A 19,840-nucleotide genomic window follows, 5' to 3' on the forward strand; every position below is an offset into this window, starting at 1 on the left:
TTACTTGACACGTTTGTGCAGTTATTTTATTAAAGAAACACATTGTGCAATTTCAGTAATTTACAGCATAAATATGATATTTATTTATATGTACAGAACAAAAACCTAATGTCATGCTTATCACACCTGTTTTTTCATTTTGGTCTTTCTTGACTCTATTAAGGCTAACAAACATCCTTAAATAGTACCGCCATACGTTATTATCATCCTGTGTTAATTAAACAAATTCTCATTGTAAGTTAAAACTAAATGTATTTGAAAAAAGATGTCATCTGATTATCCAGTACAAAATCTAGAGAGGCTGTACAAGGGAAGTCAGTGTCACAGCATGTATTTTATAAATGTCTAAATTAGTTATATACATTGACTGAATAAGACACATTCATAACACAGGACTTCTGAGCTACACAGCAACATCAGATCCACCTTTAAACATTTAAATGTAATCTTTAAAAATACATCTGAAATGGTTTGTCTGATCTGTGGTCAAAACAAAGTATCAAAGTGTCTTTCCAGGTTGCCTTGGGAATTGGGGTGTTAAGATAAAATCACGTTATTGTGATGTTACATTTCTACATGAAAGGAAGATTTCAAAGTAGGCCTATAGCAACCCACATGTCTTTTTAGATTGCACATAAGTGATGCCTTGAGCAGGTGTGCTATTTCACAATGAGGAATGCAATGAGTTGCAGAAATTCAGAGAACAATCTGAATTGGTTAATGATTATTCAATGCAGATATTACAATGAATGCAGTGCAAATATTTGACATCCCCTTCAACTAGCTTCTCCGTGGTTGCCTCCCAATCTCTCCTTTCTCCTGTAGTGTGTGCTTGTTCCCTTCCCTTCATGGATTTGAAAGGAAATGACAGGTAGGCCTATATTTAAACTCCCTCTAGTCCATGCTACACCAATGCAATTTGTGAGGAGTAGTGAACAAGTGCACACTTTAGAAAGAAGGAAAGCTTAGTTGGATGCACCCTCTGTGCGGTAGTGATTGTGTTTTTTCCCCTCCTGCAATATTTCTTAATTTGACCCCTGTCCTCTGACTGACAGATGCTTACCATTGGTTCAACTGGAATGGAAAATGTATTCGTATTGGTTGAGGATTAGCTCCACTATCTGGTTCTGGAAAACCATGTGCATGGCGATGTTGGCTGACTCCATCTCTGGCCGGAGCAGCGTGGGACCAAAGACGATAGCCACGTTCTGCACAGTCATACGGTTCTCCTCTCCATACTCTATCACTCTAAGAGGGGCAAGGGGGGGGAGAGAGAGAGGGTGGGAAGAGAGCGAAAGCGAGAGAGAGCGAGTGAGAGAACGAGCAAGAAAGAGAGCAAGAGTGAGAAAGAGGGACGATAGGGGGGGAGAAAGAGGGGAGAGAGAGAGCAAGAAGACAAGAGAGAGAAGCAGAATACAACCAGTTATCATTAGTTATCATAATATCATCAATACAATAGGGCTCCATTTGAGGCACAGGCTAAATGTGAGTGTGTGAAAGACATACTTGCGTAAATGGCTGAAGAGGAGTTCCATGGTATCATGGTTTGGCCGAGGGAGAGACTCAACAAGCTCTTGCATGTAAGACACTTTGTGGTGGTAATCAACAGTTCCTGTAAACAAGACAGGATAGAACAGTACACATTTTTACTAATGTATAGATTCAAGGGCACAAGTGTGTTACAATCTCCACTGCTTATTAAAAAGGGAAGTGAGGTGGTAAACACGATTAGTCCTTCCTTGATAGTGAAGTAATAGCTTAACAGTTTCAGACTGTTAACTGAGGTGGCATTGTACGTCTAATGCTTAACAGTTTCAGACTATTCTACACTGTGTGAGGAAACTGAGGTGGCATTGTGGGGCTAATGCTTAACAGTTTCAGACTATTCTACACTGTGTGAGGAAACTGAGGTGGCATTGTGGGTCTAATGCTTAACAGTTTCAGACTATTCTACACTGTGTGAGGAAACTGAGGTGGCATTCCGTGGGTCTGAATGACTAGTAATAGTTTCAGACTATTCTTACCGCCCAAATAGGTGTGCAATCTCAACCACACTGGAAATCTGGACAAGAGGAATAGGTGGCATTTTAGGGATTCATGCACAACAGTTTCAGTCTGTGAGTAAACAGGTTGCATTGTGGGGCTAATGCACAGTTTCAGACTATTCTACAGTGTGAGGAAACTGAGGTGGTATTGTGGGGCTAATGCTTAACACAGTTTCAGACTACACGATGGAACATTGAATGAGTTTAAAGAAACTGAGGTTCCATTAGAGCATCCTGGCGGGCTGGGGACAGCGTGCACAGGAAGGCCATAAAGATCATCAAGGACATCAACCACCGAGCCACTGCCTGGCTGTCATCCAGAAGGCGAGGTCAACTGCATCAAAGCTGGGACGAGAGACTGAAAAACAGCTTCTATCCCTGCTGCTTACTGATGGCCTGGATGAAGCAGCTGAAGTGACTGAAGGGGAAAAGGGGTTCAGGAAGCTCCCTGAAGAACAGCTTCAGAGCCCCTGTGATAACGTGGATGTCCTCCCACTGGCCATCCTCCAGGTCCAGCTCCTCTGTGGAACACAATTACATTTTTGATATATGTTTTATTTGTCCATTTAAAACAATATCCAGCCACACCAGTGGAACCCATAAAACAATATCCAGCCACACCAGTGGAACCCATAAAACAATATTCAGCCACACCAGTGGAACCCATAAAACAATATTCAGCCACACCAGTGGAACCCATAAAAAAATATTCAGCCACACCAGTGGAACCCATAAAACAATATTCAGCCACACCAGTGGAACCCATAAAACAATATTCAGCCACACCAGTGGAACCCATAAAACAATATTCAGCCACACCAGTGGAACCCAGTGGAATAAAACAATATTCAGCCACACCAGTGGAACCATAAAACAATATTCAGCCACACCAGTGGAACCCATAAAACAATATTCAGCCACACCAGTGGAACCATAAAACAATATTCAGCCACACCAGTGGAACCCATAAAACAATATTCAGCCACACCAGTGGAACCCATAAAACAATATGGAGGCTAACATAAAACATATAATGACCCTCTGGACGTCACAGAACACACATTCACAGAACACAGTCTCTCACACACACAGTAAATGTAAAGGCATTACCATGATCTGCCTTGAAGCGTAGTTTCTGAATGACAGCTAGATTCCCACTGACTCTGTAGAGTCCATCCATGTCCAGACCTGTGAAGACACACACACACATCAGCATATGGGTCAATCAACTACTGTGGTAACCTTTGTTTCTATTACCATATATACTGTGCTGAATAATACACAGCTATTATAATGTTATTGCTGGCATACAACAATCATCATCAGTGTGATTACTAATCATTACCTCTCTTTTCCACTGCTCGAATACATTTCTCCACAAAGCTGGGGATTGTAGTTTTCTCCTGGGCACACAGTGCAGCCAGATGACAGCAAAACACATTGTCTGAGGGAAACGATGATGGAGGTTAGTGTGTACAGTGTATATATGTGATGCTGACCCGTGTCAGGGTTGGGGTCAATTCCATATCAATTCCAGTCAATTCAAGAAGTACATTGACATTCCAATTCCTTCAATGATTAAATTCTCTTGACTCCAACCCTGACCCATATCACAACAACAACAGAAGATATGAACATATGATCCCTCTCTGGATTAGTAACATCGTCGTGACAAATCCTGACAGTAAATGTTATGTAGCCTGATTTGGAGCCAGTTAGACATGTGTTGCTTTGTAGGAAGGAAGACCCTATGAGCCCACCTCGGATGTAACCCTTCTCCTTGACGAACTGCAGTGTGGGTCGTTTCAGGAGGAACTTCATCAGCTTGGTACGAACCTTCTTCTGTTCGGTCTCTCCCCCAGAGGAGGTGGCCGTGCTCGGTCTGGAAGCTGGGGAGGAGGAGGAGAAGGAAGACAAGGAGGAGGAAGAGGAGGGAGGGTACATGAGGGGGGGGTACACAGTCACGAAACATGAGCAAGTTGACCTAGCGGAGGCTATTGCAGCTGAAACGTCTGCTACAGTGTATTTGGAGCAAGGAGAACTTACACCTCCTCCTCCTGTCCATGGTACCTGGTGACCTCTGATCTCTGTCTGTACTGTAGGACTTCTCACTGATGTCCCCATCCTCCTCCTCAGATTGGTGGTGTTCCTGGTCCTGCAATGTCATTGACTAACATGCATGATGTTTGAACCAGCAGCCTTAAAGGTAACTGACCTAAATTAACCTTCATTAGGGAGTTTTTACATTTTTTATCCAGTACATATTTGTCTCCATGTACCTGGTAGCACGTTAACGTGTGCGAGTTATTTCACTTAAAGAAACATACCAGCTGTCGTATGGTGTCCATTAGAACTTTGTGCCAGTCGTTGATGATACTCTCAGTGTCGTACTGTAGCAGAAACTCAACGCCATTTCTGTCTTTTAACTGAAGACAACATAGAGAGGTTATTATACGTTAAACATTTGCTTTACAGATTTATACAGAGGGTAACAGTCTTGGATTAATGGCAAATGTATTCTCACATGATGTTGCTTCCCAGAATCACTTATCACAATGGGCAGGAAATTGGTATGCTTGAATTAAGTCTATCCTGTTAGGATTGTCTTTTCTGTATCTAGTACAACTCCTATTATGATTCCATAGCAACCAACTGTTAACTCACTTCTACAACATTCTTTTTGCTGGATTTATCCCTCAGAGCCCAGCCAATCTTTGCCCCTCGTAGATCCACCGTGACCTCTGGGACGATCTGATTGGTCTTGATCTGTGAAGAGAGAAAGACATCATGGAGGACCAGTTGATGAAAACTGACAGCACTGCATTCCATGAAATCAGACAGCTGGACAAAGCTTTGACTGTCATGCCTCATTGAGCCTTCAGGGCTTGTCTGTGCTGAGCAGTCACTCTGTCATGGCTTCAACACAACATCCTGTATGTTGTATTCTAAGATGTTCACAGCATTCTTTCATTCCTTCTAATAAGACACAGTGAAACATTTTACTGTAGATGTTTCTGATACCATGTCTAGGTGTTCAGCTCAGTGCTAATGTCTCAAAGCTGTTAGTTCCCTCACTCCCTCAGAAATGTACTGAATGTCCCAGGACAGGAATGTAGACTTCCCACATAGTCAGGTGAGGGAATGTGTAACCAAGGAGATGTTAGAAATATTTTTCTGTGCAGGTAACACATGTACACCTCTCACTCACAGAGGCTCCCATGGCTGCAGACTTGGGCTCTTTATGGAAGGTCAGAACTCCTCCGTGAAGAACCGTCCATGACTGGGCCCAGTTTTTCCTACAGGAAAGTCACTGAGTGTGAGCTGTACTGTACTTCAGGGAATGTTGCAGTGTAGAAAGTCATTTGGTAATGTAATGGATGTAATGGATAATGGATGACTATACATTCAAGTAGATGGCTGATTATTCCATGTCTTTCATGTCAGCTATGCCCAGACTTTGGATGAGGTCAGAATTACCTTACTCTTTTCCCGTTCTCTGACACTTTAGTTTTGTTGAGTATTCCAACTTTTTCCAAACTCTGCACCTGAAAAAGGATCCACACATAACATGCTTTTAAGGATGAGGCCAAGTGTTCAAGTGAGACATCATTATTGGTGCCTTGATACTAACCTTAAGCTCTACTAATAGAAATGCACAAAAAAGCAACAGGCGGATTTGACAACTGTGGCTAAACTCTCACAACAAGCTACTTTGTCTTAGCTCGTGAACAGACACCACTACGTTTTATAATGAACAGCATGGAGGGGATGAAAGCACAGACATTTTTGACTAGTGCATGCTTTCTTTCAGGGTGTAGTGAGGTGTGATGAGGGGGTGTGGCAGTTCGTGGTTTTGGCTGACAGTTTGCCAATGGTGATGTGACATCAGCTGTCCTCGGAAGGGAAATCAATTAATATACCAGGAAATATTAAATTTCCCAAGTGACATCTGTTTTCCACTCTCCCAGGGGTAGCTATGCCATATCAGAATAGTCCCAAGCAACTACTACTCTACAAGTACAACACACCATTAGTACGTCACACCATTAGCCCTTCGATAGATAGCATGCATGTATTACAGTACCAGTCAAAAGTTTGGACACACTCTAGGGTTTTTCTTTATTTTTACTATTTTCTACATTGTAGAATAATAGTGAATACTTCAAAAACATGAAATAACACATATAGAATCATGTAGTAACCTAAAGTGTTAAACAAATAAAAATAGATTTTACATTTGAGATTCTTCAACGTAGCCACCCTTTGCCTTGCTGACAACTTTGAACATTCTTGGCATTCTCTCAACCAGCTTAACCTGAAATGCTTTTCCAACAGTCTTAAAGTAGTTCCCACATATGCTGAGCACTTGGCTGCTTTTCCTTCACTGAGAGGTCCAACTTATCCCAAACCATCTCAATTGGGTTGAGGTTGGGTGATTGTGGTCATCTGATGCAGCACTCCATCACTCTCCTTATTGGTCAAATAGCCCCTACACAGCCTGGAAGTATGTTGGGTCATTGTCTTGCTGAAAAACGAATTCTAGTCCCACTAAGCCCAAACCAGATGGGATGGTAGCCATGCTGGTTAAGTGTGTCTTAAATTCTAAATAAATCACTGACAGTGTCACCAGCAAAGCACCCCCACACCATCAAACCTCCTCCTCCATGTTTCACGGTGGGAACCACACATGCAGAGATAAACCGTTCACCTACTCTGCATCTCACAGACACGGTGGTTGGCACCAAAAATCTCAAATTTGGACTCATCTAACCAAAGGCCAGATTTCAGCCAGTCTAATGTCCATTGCTTGTATTTCTTAGCCCAAGCATGTCTCTTCTTATTATTGGTGTCCTTTAGTACTGGTTTCTCTGCAGCAATTTGACCATGATTCACACAGTCTCCTCTGAACAGTTGATGTTGAGATGTGTCTGTTACTTGAACTCTGTGAAGAATTTATTTGGGCTGCAAATGTTGAGGCTGGTAACTCAAATGAACATATCCTCTGCAGCAGAGGTAAGTCTGGGTCTTCCTTTTCTGTGGCGGTCCTCATGATAGCCACTTTCATCACAGCGCTTGATGGTTCTTGACATTTCTTGAAATTTACCAAATAGGGCTATCTTCTGTATACCACCCCTACCTTTCCACAACAAAACTCATTGGCTTTAAAAAAAAAAATATATATATATATATATAAATAATCCTTTATTTAACTAGGCAAGTCAGTTAAGAACAAATTCTTATGCATTAAGAAGGAAAGATATTCCACAAATTAACTTCAACAAGGTAATTGAAATGCATTACAGGTGACTACCTCATGAAGCTGGTTGATAGAATACCAAGAGTGTGCAAAGCTTTCACCAAGGCAAAGGATGGCTACTTTGAAGTATATTTTGATTTGTTTAACACTTTTTGGTTACTACATGATTCCATGTTTTATTTCATAGTTGTAATGTCTTCACTATTATTCTACAATGTAGAAAATCGTAAAACAAATTGGATCTCTTTTTTTTTAAACACATTGTGCCGCTGAGACTCTGGGCTCTGATTGGAGTCGCTTCTTTGGAGTCTCAACCAATTAGGCCTTCAGGAAAAAACACAAAGCAGTGCTCTAGCTGGGGCATCACAGAACTGTCATTTTAGCTAGAACAGGACTGATCTAATCTGATGAGGATCAGCAGGAGAGGGCAGGTGAGGAGGACAGGAGAGGAGGAGGAGAACTCACGTGGTGCTGCCCCATCTCTGGAGAGTTGTTCACACAGGAGCCGTAGTCTGAGGCATTTCTTCTGTGAGTCGGGGAGAACTTTTGCCCAACAGGAGAAGAATAATGGATGCTTTACTTATACTTAATTCCTAACTTCCTAGTGTCTGCAATCACTTAATCTTACCCCAGAGTATACGGAATACTCTGTCGTGGTACACAGTCTACTCTGTCGTGGTACACAGTCTACTCTGTCGTGGTACACTGTCGTGGTACACAGTCTACTCTGTCGTGGTACACTGTCTACTCTGTTGTGGTACACTGTCTACTCTGTCGTGGTACACTGTCTACTCTGTTGTGGTACACTGTCTACTCTGTCGTAGTACACTGTCTACTCTGTCGTGGTACACTGTCTACTCTGTCGTGGTACACTGTCTACTCTGTAGTGGTACACTGTCTACTCTGTAGTGGTACACTGTCTACTCTGTAGTGGTACACTGTCTACTCTGTCGTGGTACACTGTCTACTCTGTTGTGGTACACTGTCTACTCTGTTGTGGTACACTGTCTACTCTGTTGTGGTACACTGTCTACACTGTCGTGGTACACTGTCTACTCTGTTGTGGTACACTGTCTACTCTGTTGTGGTACATTGAACACAAGGTTGACTGAAATGTCCCAGGTGCTGGGCGCTCTCTCGTTTAGAAAGCGGTGTCAGGGTGGCTCAGTATGAAAGCTGAGGGTCAGGGGTTTCATAAGGTGCTCAGTCACTTCACTCTGCCTTACTGAACACTGTGGTCAGAGCCAGCTGACACACCTACTCTACCTCATAGCTCTACTGTGGTGGGCTCTGTGTTTGGGGACGTGAGGTATGTTAATGCTCCAGTATGTGTTATTAGTCCTCACCACCTCCTGCAGGGCTGAGCTGACATAAGTTGCACCCATGGTGTGTCTCCAGTTCTTCATGACCGTTAAAGAGACCCCGTCCAGCTCAACACCGTTCCCCACCTTGGACTGGCCTGACACTACAGGGGCCTTGGTTGGTCAAATGATAATGGAGAAATGCATGTTCACAGAGGAGAAATCTTTCACATCTACATGAGGAAAATACTGATCTAAACCGGCCAAGATGAACCTCTCTGTAAGTCATGCACAACATGTTGCTGAGGACATGAAGAAGGGGAGGAGCTCACTGTGGCCTTGTGTTCCAATGGGAATGAAGAGGAGTGATAATAACAGAATGCGGTCTTTGCTATAGGCAAATTTAGATCAATCTATTCACATGAATGAGATCTTCCATTTCATACTCGCTATGGGTGTTTTCTAATCTTGATCTCTACCTCAGGCAGGTTCCACTGGGATCTGGAGCCATCTCTAAGGTAGTAGTACGCCAGTCCTCTGTCATCCAATGATTTGATCCACTGTTACCACACACACAATGACAAAGACTCCCGGTTAAATATTGACTTTACTGAACCTTTCTGGAGAAAACGTAGTGCATATTACGTAGTGCATACACTTACGACATCTTCTAGTCTAATAGCATAACGGTGCATTTAGCCGTGATGTTCCTTCAAGCTGAGTGACACGGTTTACCCCTAGACTGCATTCATGGACAGCTCTCACTTGAAAAGTACATTTTTATCTCAAATGAGACTAACCAGAATAAATAACGTCTAAATAAAGGGTCAATAAGACTAACCAGAATAAATAAAGTCTAAATAAAGGGTCAATAAGACTAGCCAGAATAAATAACATCTAAATAAAGGGTCAATAAGACTAACCAGAATAAATAACATCTAAATAAAGGGTCAATAAGACTAACCAGAATAAATAACATCTAAATAAAGGGTCAATAAGACTAACCAGAAGAAATAAAGTCTAAATAAAGGGTCAATAAGACTAACCAGAATAAATAACATCTAAATAAAGGGTCAATAAGACTAACCAGAATAAATAAAGTCTAAATAAAGGGCCAATAAGACTAACCAGAATAAATAACATCTAAATAAAGGGTCTGTGTACCTGATCAGGTGAGTGTCTGTTGGAGAACACCCAAGTCCCATCAGGGTCTATGTTGAGGTTCCAGCCCGTCGGGGCACTCCTGTCCAGGCTGGCCCTGGGGATGACTGCCCGGGTCACATGGCTGGGGGTGTAGTCCTTAGGGAAGGAGTGAGGGGTCACAGGGGACACAGCCAACAACTCCTCTTCTGGTAGGTCAACCTCGGCTAGGTAGTTATCTGCTGGGTAGTCATCCTCAGGCAGGGGAGGCTGGACACACACACACACACACACACACACACACACACACACACACACACGGTTTATGCATTGCACAAACATCATGTCAGACACACACACGCACGCAGTTGTGTAAACAGACACATGCACACACCCATACGCATGTACACAGACAGACACACACGTTGTGATAATGTTACATTCAGTGTTCTACTTCAAAACAGATGGAGACCAGGACAATGGATGACTTACCTTCTAGCTTCCTTTTACCTTTTCAAAGATCCTCAATTCAACTGAACAGTTTAAACAGCTTTCAGCTTTTTCTTTCACAAGCCTCTTTAGAATGGTGAAAACTCAACAATGCAGTTTGCAAAAATCTCACAATTAGTCAATGTGGGAATGTACAGAATGTACATAATCTATGAAAACCAACTCTCTGCTATGTACTGTAGGTGTAGGACTTAGTAGGAGGATAATTACATAATCATGAAAACCAACTGTCTGCTATGTACTGTATGTGTAGGACTTAGCAGGAGGATAATTACATAATCTATGAAAACCAACTGTCTGCTATGTACTGTATGTGTAGGACTTAGCAGGAGGACACAGCCATAATCTGAAAACCTACTGTAGGTCTGGTAGGTCTATGAAAACCAACTGTCTGCTATGCTAGGTAGTTATCTGCAGGAGGATAGTCATAATCTATGAAAACCAACTGTCTGCTATGTACTGTAGGTGTAGGACCTAGCAGGAGGATAATTACATAATCTATGAAAACCAACTGTCTGCTATGTACTGTAGGTGTAGGACCTAGCAGGAGGATAATTACATAATCTATGAAAACCAACTGTCTGCTATGTACTGTAGGTGTAGGACCTAGCAGGAGGATAATTACATAATCTATGAAAACCAACTGTCTGCTATGTACTGTAGGTGTAGGACCTAGCAGGAGGATAATTACATAATCTATGAAAACCAACTGTCTGCTAAAACAGGTGTAGGACTAAGGACAATACATAATCTATGAAAACCAACTGTCTGCTATGTACTGTAGGTGTAGGACCTTTTAGCAAGGAGGATAATCTATGAAAACCAACTGTCTGCTATGTACTGTAGGTGTAGGACCTAGCAGGAGGATAATTACATAATCTATGAAAACCAACTGTCTGCTATGTACTGTAGGTTAGGACCTAGCAGGAGGATTACATAATCTATGAAAACCAACTGTCTTTATGTAAGGTGTAGGACCTAGCAGGAGGATAATTACATAATCTATGAAAACCAACTCTCTGCTATGTACTGTAGGTGTAGGACCTAGCAGGAGGATAATTACATAATCTATGAAAACCAACTGTCTGCTATGTACTGTAGGTGTAGGACCTAGCAGGAGGATAGTTACATAATCTATGAAAACCAACTGTCTGCTATGTACTGTAGGTGTAGGACCTAGCAGGAGGATAGTTACATAATCTATGAAAACCAACTGTCTGCTATGTACTGTAGGTGTAGGACCTAGCAGGAGGATAGTTACATAATCTATGAAAACCAACTGTCTGCTATGTACTGTAGGTGTAGGACCTAGCAGGAGGATAATTACATAATCTATGAAAACCAACTCTCTGCTATGTACTGTAGGTGTAGGACCTAGCAGGAGGATAATTACATAATCTATGAAAACCAACTCTCTGCTATGTACGGTAGGTGTAGGACCTAGCAGGAGGATAATTACATAATCTATGAAAACCAACTCTCTGCTATGTACGGTAGGTGTAGGACTTAGCAGGAGGATAGTTACATAATCATGAAAACCAACTGTCTGCTATGTACGGTAGGTGTAGGACCTAGCAGGAGGATAGTTACATAATCTATGAAAACCAACTGTCTGCTATGTACGGTAGGTGTAGGACCTAGCAGGAGGATAATTACATAATCTATGAAAACCAACTGTCTGCTATGTACTGTAGGTGTAGGACTTAGCAGGAGGATAATTACATAATCTATGAAAACCAACTGTCTGCTATGTACTGTAGGTGTAGGACTTAGTAGGAGCTTAAACTTCATTAAAAAGATGAGCGTATTATTTGTAGACGTCCCATGATGAAACTAAAATAGACTGGGTGTTTAAGTGGAGCAGGCTTTACCGGCCCTTCCTCCAGAGACCGGAGCCCACTCAGAGGCTCCATCAGAGCGGGGTAGGGGCACTGTGGCTCTGGGGACTCCCAAGACGTCTCCCCCGGGTTGTAGAAGTACTGGCGGCCGCTGGTCACATCCAAACACTGCTCCCAGTCAGAGGTCCATGCAGGGGGGGAGGCGGAGGTGGGGGACAGGGAGGGGAACTGAGAGGAGGGCGAACACACAGACACCTCGGCGGGAGCCTCAGGGTCTATGTGGGGGTTGTCCCAGGTGGTCTGCCCCGATTCGGGGTGGTAGTAGTACTCCCGTCCACTCTCCTGGTCAGTGTGCACCTCCCATCCCTTAGAGTCCAGGTATGGAAGAGTGCAGGGAGGGGAGAAGGCTGAGGGAGGGGACTCAGAGATGTTTCTGCCGAGCTCCGCTACATTAACGTACACAGCGTTCTGGACACTCTCTTTGACCTATGGGAAGAGCAGATAATATGGGGACAGAGGTCAGCTGGAAAAGTTTCGAACTAAAGTGTGACACCAAGTAGGTAGAACATTATCTGATGCCAGATCTGTTTGCACTGTCTTTACAACAAATTTACAGCAGGAACACAAACTGATCTGGGACCAGGTTGAGGCTAAGTGACACTGAGTCACTCTAGACGGTCAAAATGCTTCTTGCAACAGAGAGCCAAGCCTGTGAACAACATAACCAAAATTTACTTTAGTCTATCACCTCTACAGACAGTCAGTTGGTTCTGTGTAGATAAAAGTAGTTGTTCTTTTCTGGAGGAACAAGAGGCTTATAGCACTCAGTGAGAGGGTGACAGAGCAGAACAGAGACGGTCTTCCGGAGCAGTCAGCTCAGGAAGTAAATTCTAAAGCTGAAGAGAGAGCATCAAGCTCCAGACCACAAACCAACCAACGCCTCATTTGTGTCTAAATTTACAGACGCCCACTATTACTAAACCTATTCCCCCTCAGGAGCCTGAAATTTGTTTGATATGGGTAGTCAGATCATCAAAAAGTTATACAGCTGCACCATCACCTCTTGGTACGGCAACTGCTCGGCATCCGACAGCTTCTAATCCCAAACCATTACACTGCTAAATAGTTAATCAAATGACTACCCAGACTATATGCATTGTTCCCATTTGATACATTGCTGCTACTGATTGTTTATTATTTATGAGTCGTCACTTCACCCCTACCTACATGTACATATTACCTCGACTAACATGTACCCCTGCACATTGACTCGGTACCGGTACCCCCTGTATATAGCCTCGTTATTGTTATTTTATTGTGTTGCTTTTTTTTCTTATTTTAGTTTATTTATTTTTTAGCAAATATTTTTCTTTAATTAAAAAAAATCCTTTATTGTTGGTTAAGGGCTTGTAAGCATTTCATGTTGTATTCAGCACATGTGACAAATAAAATGTGATTTGATTGATTACCCAGTTACCTACAGACACTGAAACTGCATTGCCAAAACTGGAGGTGCAACAGGGATGTACAAAGTTCACCACTCAACAAACTGAAACTGTACTGCTTCACAATACTGCCGAGGCATTCATATGTGACACTGTCTTCCATTTAGGTGGGGTTTTCCAGTGAAAAGAAAGATTAATGACAGCTGTCCACAAAGAAATATGCAAGCAGGGTTGGGTAGGTTATTTTCCAAAGTAATCCGTTACAGTTAACAGTTACTTGTCCAAAATTGTAAATCAGTATATGTAACTTTTGGATTACCCAAACGAAATAAGGTAATCTTATTACTTTTCCCTTAAATGGCATTAGAAGAAGACAAAAAATATCCATCAAAAGCATTTTGTGTGCCATCATAGAGGTCTCTGACTTCTGGTGGACACTCTCAGGTGGAATACATTTTAACTTGCGCCTTGGTTTGATGCTGATTTGAATGTCTATGAGAAAACAGAAAGGTATCAATGTATTTCTCAAACATCCTTTCTGAATTGAACTGTAATCCAATAAATAATCATGTAGTTTTTCAAAAGTATCTAATCTGATTACAGTAGGTTTTTTTTTTGTAATCAGATGACATGTAATCAGTTACTCCCCAACCCTGTACGCAAGGCCAATATTCAGGTTTCATGCAACAGTTTCACAATGGTTACTGACACAATGGTTACTAATTGAAGCCAGTCAAAAAACTATGTCAAGAATGCTTACATGACTCAAACAGCTGACTGAATATAACTTCAAATACTCTTTATTCTTCCTCTTATCTGGAACCCACAGCTATAGAAAGTTCCAATATTTTACCGTATGAAGCACAAAACGCAATTCAGAGTATGTAAATATAGGCCTAGTCAAAGCCAATACACATGGTAAGGATTGTCGAGTTAACCTTGTTAGCATAAATGTTAGTCTTGTTGTCATTGTTGCAGCTGCCTTAAGTAATTGCTCCTCTGGGATAAATAAAGTTGTTTTAATTTAATAAATGAGAGAAGTAAATGAGTGTCCATCCTTCCAGTAAACATTGGCACACTCACTCACTGATACCACATTGCCAGAGTCTCACCTGGAGCCTCACCTGTTCCAGAGGTCAGAGTCTCACCTGGAGTCTCACCTGTTCTAGAGGCCAGTGCCTCACCTGGAGTCTCACCTGTTCTAGAGGCCAGAGCCTCACCTGGACTCTCACCTGTTCCAGAGGCCAGAGCCTCACCTGTTCCAGAGGACAGAGTCTCAACTGGGCCAGAGTCTCACATGGAGTCTCATCTCTTCCAGAGGCCAGATCTTCACATGGAGGCTCACCTGTTCCAGAGGCCAGAGACTCACATGTTCCAGAGGCCAGAGACTCAACTGGGCCAGAGTCTCACCTGGAGTCTCATCTATTCCAGAGGCCAGAGCCTCACCTGGAGGCTCACCTGTTCCAGAGGTCAGAGTCTCACCTGGAGGCTCACCTGTTCCAGAGGCCAGAGTCTCACCTGTTCCAGAGGTCAGAGTCTCACCTGTTCCAGAGGCCAGAGTCTCACCTGTTCCAGAGGTCAGAGTCTCACCTGGATGCTCACCTGTTCCAGAGGCCAGAGTCACACCTGTTCCAGAGGTCAGAGTCTCACCTGTTCCAGAGGTCAGAGTCTCACCTGGATGCTCACCTGTTCCAGAGGCCAGAGTCTCACCTGTTCCAGAGGTCAGAGTCTCACCTGTTCCAGAGGCCAGAGTCTCACCTGGATGCTCACCTGTTTCAGAGGTCAGAGTCTCACCTGGAGTCTCACCTGTTCCAGAGGCCATAGCCTCACCTGGAGCCTCACCTGTTCCAGAGGTCAGAGTCTCACCTGGAGTCTCACCTGTTCTAGAGGCCAGTGCCTCACCTGGAGTCTCACCTGTTCTAGAGGCCAGAGCCTCACCTGGACTCTCACCTGTTCCAGAGGCCAGAGCCTCACCTGTTCCAGAGGACAGAGTCTCAACTGGGCCAGAGTCTCAGTCTCCTTCCAGAGGCCAGATCTTCACATGCTCACCTGTTCCAGAGGCCAGAGACTCACATGTTCCAGAGGCCAGAGACTCACTGGGCCAGAGTCTGTCTCATCTATTCCAGAGGCCAGAGCCTCACCAGCTCACCTGTTCCAGAGGTCAGAGTCTCACCTGGAGGCTCACCTGTTCCAGAGGCCAGAGTCTCACCTGTTCCAGAGGTCAGAGTCTCACCTGTTCCAGAGGCCAGAGTCTCACCTGTTCCAGAGGTCAGAGTCTCACCTGGATGCTCACCTGTTCCAGAGGCCAGAGTCACACCTGTTCCAGAGGTCAGAGTCTCACCTGTTCCAGAGGTCAGAGTCTCACCTGGATGCTCACCTGTTCCAGAGGCCAGAGTCTCACCTGTTCCAGAGGCCAGAGCCTCACCTGGAGGATCACCTGTTCCAGAGGTCAGAGCCTCACCTGGAGGATCACCTGTTCCAGAGGTCAGAGCCTCACCTGGATGCTCACCTGTTCCAGAGGCCAGAGTCTCACCTGTTTCAGAGGTCAGAGTCTCACCTGGAGTCTCACCTGTTCCAGTGGCCAGTCTCACCTGGATGCTCACCTGTTCCAGAGGTCAGAGTCTCACCTGTTCCAGAGGCCAGAGTCTCACCTGGATGCTCACCTGTTTCAGAGGTCAGAGTCTCACCTGGAGTCTCACCTGTTCCAGTGGCCAGAGTCTCACCTGGAGTCTCACCTGTTCCAGAGGCCAGAGTCACACCTAGAGTCTCACCTCTTCCAGAGGCCAGAGTCACACCTGGAGTCTCACCTCTTCCAGAGGCCAGAGTCTCACCTGTTCCAGAGGCCAGAGTCACACCTGGAGTCTCACCTCTTCCAGAGGCCAGAGTCTCACCTGTTCCAGAGGCCAGAGCCTCACCTGTTCCAGAGGCCAGAGGCTTACCTTGGCAAGAGACTCACCTGGAGTCTCACCTGTTCCAGAGGCCAGAGTCTCAACTGGGCCAGAGGCTCACCTGGAGCTCACCTGTTCCAGAGGCCAGAGCCTCACCTGTTCCAGAGGCCAGAGACTCAACTGGGCCAGAGTCTCACCTGGAGTATCATCTCTTCCAGAGGCCAGAGTCTCACCTTGGCCAGAGCTTCACATGTTCCAGAGGCCAGAGACTCAACTGGGCCAGAGGCTCACCTGGAGTCTCATCTCTTCCAGAGCTCAGAGTCTCACCTGGAGTGTCACCTGTTCCAGAGGCCAGACCCTCACCTGGAGTGTCACCTGTTCGAGGCCAGAGTCTCCCCTGGAGTCTCATCTGTTCCAGGGGCCAGAGTCTCACCTGGAGTCTCATTTGTTCCAGAGGCCAGAGTCTCATCTGTTCCAGAGGCCAGAGTCTCACCTGTTCCAGAGGCCAGAGTCTCACCTGGATTCTCATCTGTTCTAGAGGCCAGAGTCTCACCTCCTGTATCCCATGAGAGATCTCTGCCTGACTTTATGACTCCTGGGGGGTCCCCCTGGGAACACTGCTGCCTATGATATCCTCATCATGGCATTGTGAGAGTGCTCTCCCTCTCCATCTCCCCCCTCCCTCCCTCAAATTCAAAGGTATTTATTGGCATGGGAAATGTGTTTACATTGCCAAAGCAAATGGAATAGGCAAGAAACAAGGGAAATAAACTAAATGAACAGTAAATATTGCACACTAAAAGAATATAGACATTTCAAATGTTATATTATTGGCAATGTACAATGTTATAACAATGTGCAAATCGTTTTACGTATGAAAGGGAAGATAAATATAGGTTGTATTTTCAATGTTGTTTGTGCTCCACTGGCTGCCCTTGTTGCAACAGATCACAAATCTTGCTGCTGTGGTGGCACACTGTGGTATTTCACCTATTAGATATGGGAGTTTATCAAAATGGGGTTTGTTTTCAAATCCTTAGTGGATCTGTGTAATCTGAGAGAAATACAGTGCATGCACTTGGAAAGTATTCAGACCCCTTGACTTTTTCTACATTTTGTTACAGCCTTATTCTAAAATGGATAAAATTTTGTTCCACGTCCATCTACACACAATACCCCATAATGACAAAGCAAAAACAAGTGTTAGAAATTTTTGCAAATGTATTAAAAATTAAAAACAGAAATACCTTATTTACTTAAGTATTCAGACCCTTTGCTATGAAATTGAGCTCAGATGCAGCCTGTTTCCGTTGATCATCCTGTGGTAAATTCTATTGATTGGACATGATTTGGAAAGGCACACACCTGTGAAGATGGGAGAGCCTTCCAGAAGCACAACCATCTCTGCAGCACTCCACCAATCAGGCTTTTATGGTAGTGGTGTCAGACAGAAGCCACTCCACAGTTAAAGGCACACGACAGCCCGTTTGGAGTTTGCCAAAAGGCACCTAAAGAACTCTCAGACCATGAGAAACCAGATTCTCTGGTGTGATGAAACCAAGATTGAACTCTTTGGCCTGAATGCCAAGTGTCACATCTGGAGGAAACCTGGCAGCATCCCTACGGTGAAGCATGGTGGTGTGTGAATCTAAGTGTGCGTTCTCTAATTTTCTCCTTCTCTCTTTCTTTCTCTCTCTCGGAGGACCTGAGCCCTAGGACCATGCCCCAGGACTACCTGACATGATGACTCCTTGCTGTCCCCAGTCCACCTGGCCATGCTGCTGCTCCAGTTTCAACTGACCTGAGCCCTAGGACCATGCCCCAGGACTACCTGACATGATGACTCCTTGCTGTCCCCAGTCCACCTGGCCATGCTGCTGCTCCAGTTTCAACTGTTCTGCCTTACTATTATTCGACCATGCTGGTCATTTATGAACATTTGAACATCTTGGCCATGTTCTGTTATAATCTCCACCCGGCACAGCCAGAAGAGGACTGGCCACCCCACATATGCTCTCTCTAATTCTCTCTTTCTTTCTCTCTCTCGGAGGACCTGAGCCCTAGGACCGTGCCCCAGGACTACCTGACATGATGACTCCTTGCTGTCCCCAGTCCACCTGACTGTGCTGCTGCTCCAGTTTCAACTGTTCTGCCTTACTATTATTCGACCATGCTGGTCATTTATGAACATTTGAACATCTTGGCCATGTTCTGTTATAATCTCCACCCGGCACAGCCAGAAGAGGACTGGCCACCCCACATAGCCTGGTTCCTCTCTAGGTTTCTTCCTAGGTTTTGGCCTTTCTAGGGAGTTTTTCCTAGCCACCGTGCTTCTACACCTGCATTGCTTGCTGTTTGGGGTTTTAGGCTGGGTTTCTGTACAGCACTTTGAGATATCAGCTGATGTACGAAGGGCTATATAAATAAATTTGATTTGGTGGCAACATCATGCTGTGGGGATGTTTTTCAGCGGCAGGAACTGGGAGACAAGACAGGATTGAGGGAAAGATGAACAGAGCAAAGTACAGAGAGATCCTTGATGAAAACCTGTCCAGAGCACTCAGGACCTCTGACTGGGGCGAAGGTTCACCTTCCAACAGGACAACGGCCCAAAGCACACAGCCAAGATAACACAGGAGTGGCTTCGGGAAAAGTCTCTGAATGTCCTTGAGTGGCCCAGCCAGAACCCGGACTTGAACCCGATCGAACATCTCTGGAGAGACCTGAAAATAGCTGTGCAGCGACGCTCCCCATCCAACCTGACAGAGCTTGAGAGAATCTGCAGAGAAGAATGGGAGAAACTCCACAAATACAAGTGTGCCAAGCTTGTAGCATCATACCCAAGAAGACTCGGGGCTGTAATAGCTGCCAAAGGTACTTCAACAAAGTACTGAGTAAAGGGTCTGAAAACTTATGTAAATGTGATAAAGTTTTTTTTTTTTACCTGTTTCTGCTTTGTCGTTATGGGGTATTGAGTGTAGATTGATGACTATTGAATCCATTTTAGAATAAGGCTGTAATGTAACAAAATGTGGAAAAAGTCAAGGGGTCTGAATACTTTTTTACCTTTATTTAGCTAGGCAAGTCAGTTAAAAACAAATTCTTATTTTCAATGACGGCCTAGGAACAGTGGGTTAACTGCCTGTTCAGGGGCAGAACGACAGATTTGTACCTTGTCAGCTCGGGGGTTTGAACTTGCAACCTTCCAGTTACTAGTCCAACGCTCGAACCACTAGGCTACCCTGCCGCCCCTGTATGCATCTCTAATATGGTCATACAGCTGGCAGGAGGTTAGGAAGTGCAGCTCAGTTTTCACCTCATTTTGTGAGCAGTGTGCACATAGCCTGTCTTCTCTTGAGAGCCAGGTCTACCTACGGCGGCCAGTCTCAATAGCAAAGCCATGCTCACAGAGTCTG

At 44.3% G+C, this 19,840-nt stretch overlaps 1 protein-coding gene and 1 long non-coding RNA gene across 6 annotated transcripts in view; one reads left to right on the forward strand and one right to left on the reverse strand.

Annotated features, from left to right (window-relative positions):
* LOC112261406 (rho GTPase-activating protein 15-like) overlaps positions 1-19,840 on the reverse strand; it is a 49,613-nt gene continuing 29,773 nt past the window's right edge. For 2 of the 5 annotated variants that reach the window (XM_042327139.1, XM_042327154.1), the window contains 16 exons: positions 12,125-12,577; positions 9,768-10,013; positions 9,083-9,163; positions 8,649-8,777; positions 7,768-7,845; positions 5,523-5,590; positions 5,254-5,341; positions 4,710-4,811; positions 4,373-4,471; positions 4,092-4,200; positions 3,806-3,934; positions 3,391-3,489; positions 3,156-3,233; positions 2,435-2,566; positions 1,507-1,612; positions 1-1,248 (listed from right to left, as the gene is read on the reverse strand). In XM_042327139.1, the coding sequence (XP_042183073.1) occupies positions 1,071-1,248; positions 1,507-1,612; positions 2,435-2,566; positions 3,156-3,233; positions 3,391-3,489; positions 3,806-3,934; positions 4,092-4,200; positions 4,373-4,471; positions 4,710-4,811; positions 5,254-5,341; positions 5,523-5,590; positions 7,768-7,845; positions 8,649-8,777; positions 9,083-9,163; positions 9,768-10,013; positions 12,125-12,577 (2,175 nt within the window). In that variant the 3' untranslated portion in view covers positions 1-1,070. The remainder of the gene's footprint in view (positions 1,249-1,506; positions 1,613-2,434; positions 2,567-3,155; positions 3,234-3,390; positions 3,490-3,805; positions 3,935-4,091; positions 4,201-4,372; positions 4,472-4,709; positions 4,812-5,253; positions 5,342-5,522; positions 5,591-7,767; positions 7,846-8,648; positions 8,778-9,082; positions 9,164-9,767; positions 10,014-12,124; positions 12,578-19,840) is intronic. The other 3 variants (XM_042327142.1, XM_042327146.1, XM_042327150.1) reach the window with 3 other exon arrangements.
* LOC121847181 lies at positions 11,791-12,044 on the forward strand. Its single transcript, XR_006084125.1, has 2 exons — positions 11,791-11,947; positions 12,014-12,044. It is a non-coding gene; the product is annotated as an uncharacterized LOC121847181 (long non-coding RNA).

The sequence above is a fragment of the Oncorhynchus tshawytscha genome, linkage group LG01, assembly GCF_018296145.1.
Source record: "Oncorhynchus tshawytscha isolate Ot180627B linkage group LG01, Otsh_v2.0, whole genome shotgun sequence".
NCBI lineage: Eukaryota > Metazoa > Chordata > Actinopteri > Salmoniformes > Salmonidae > Oncorhynchus > Oncorhynchus tshawytscha.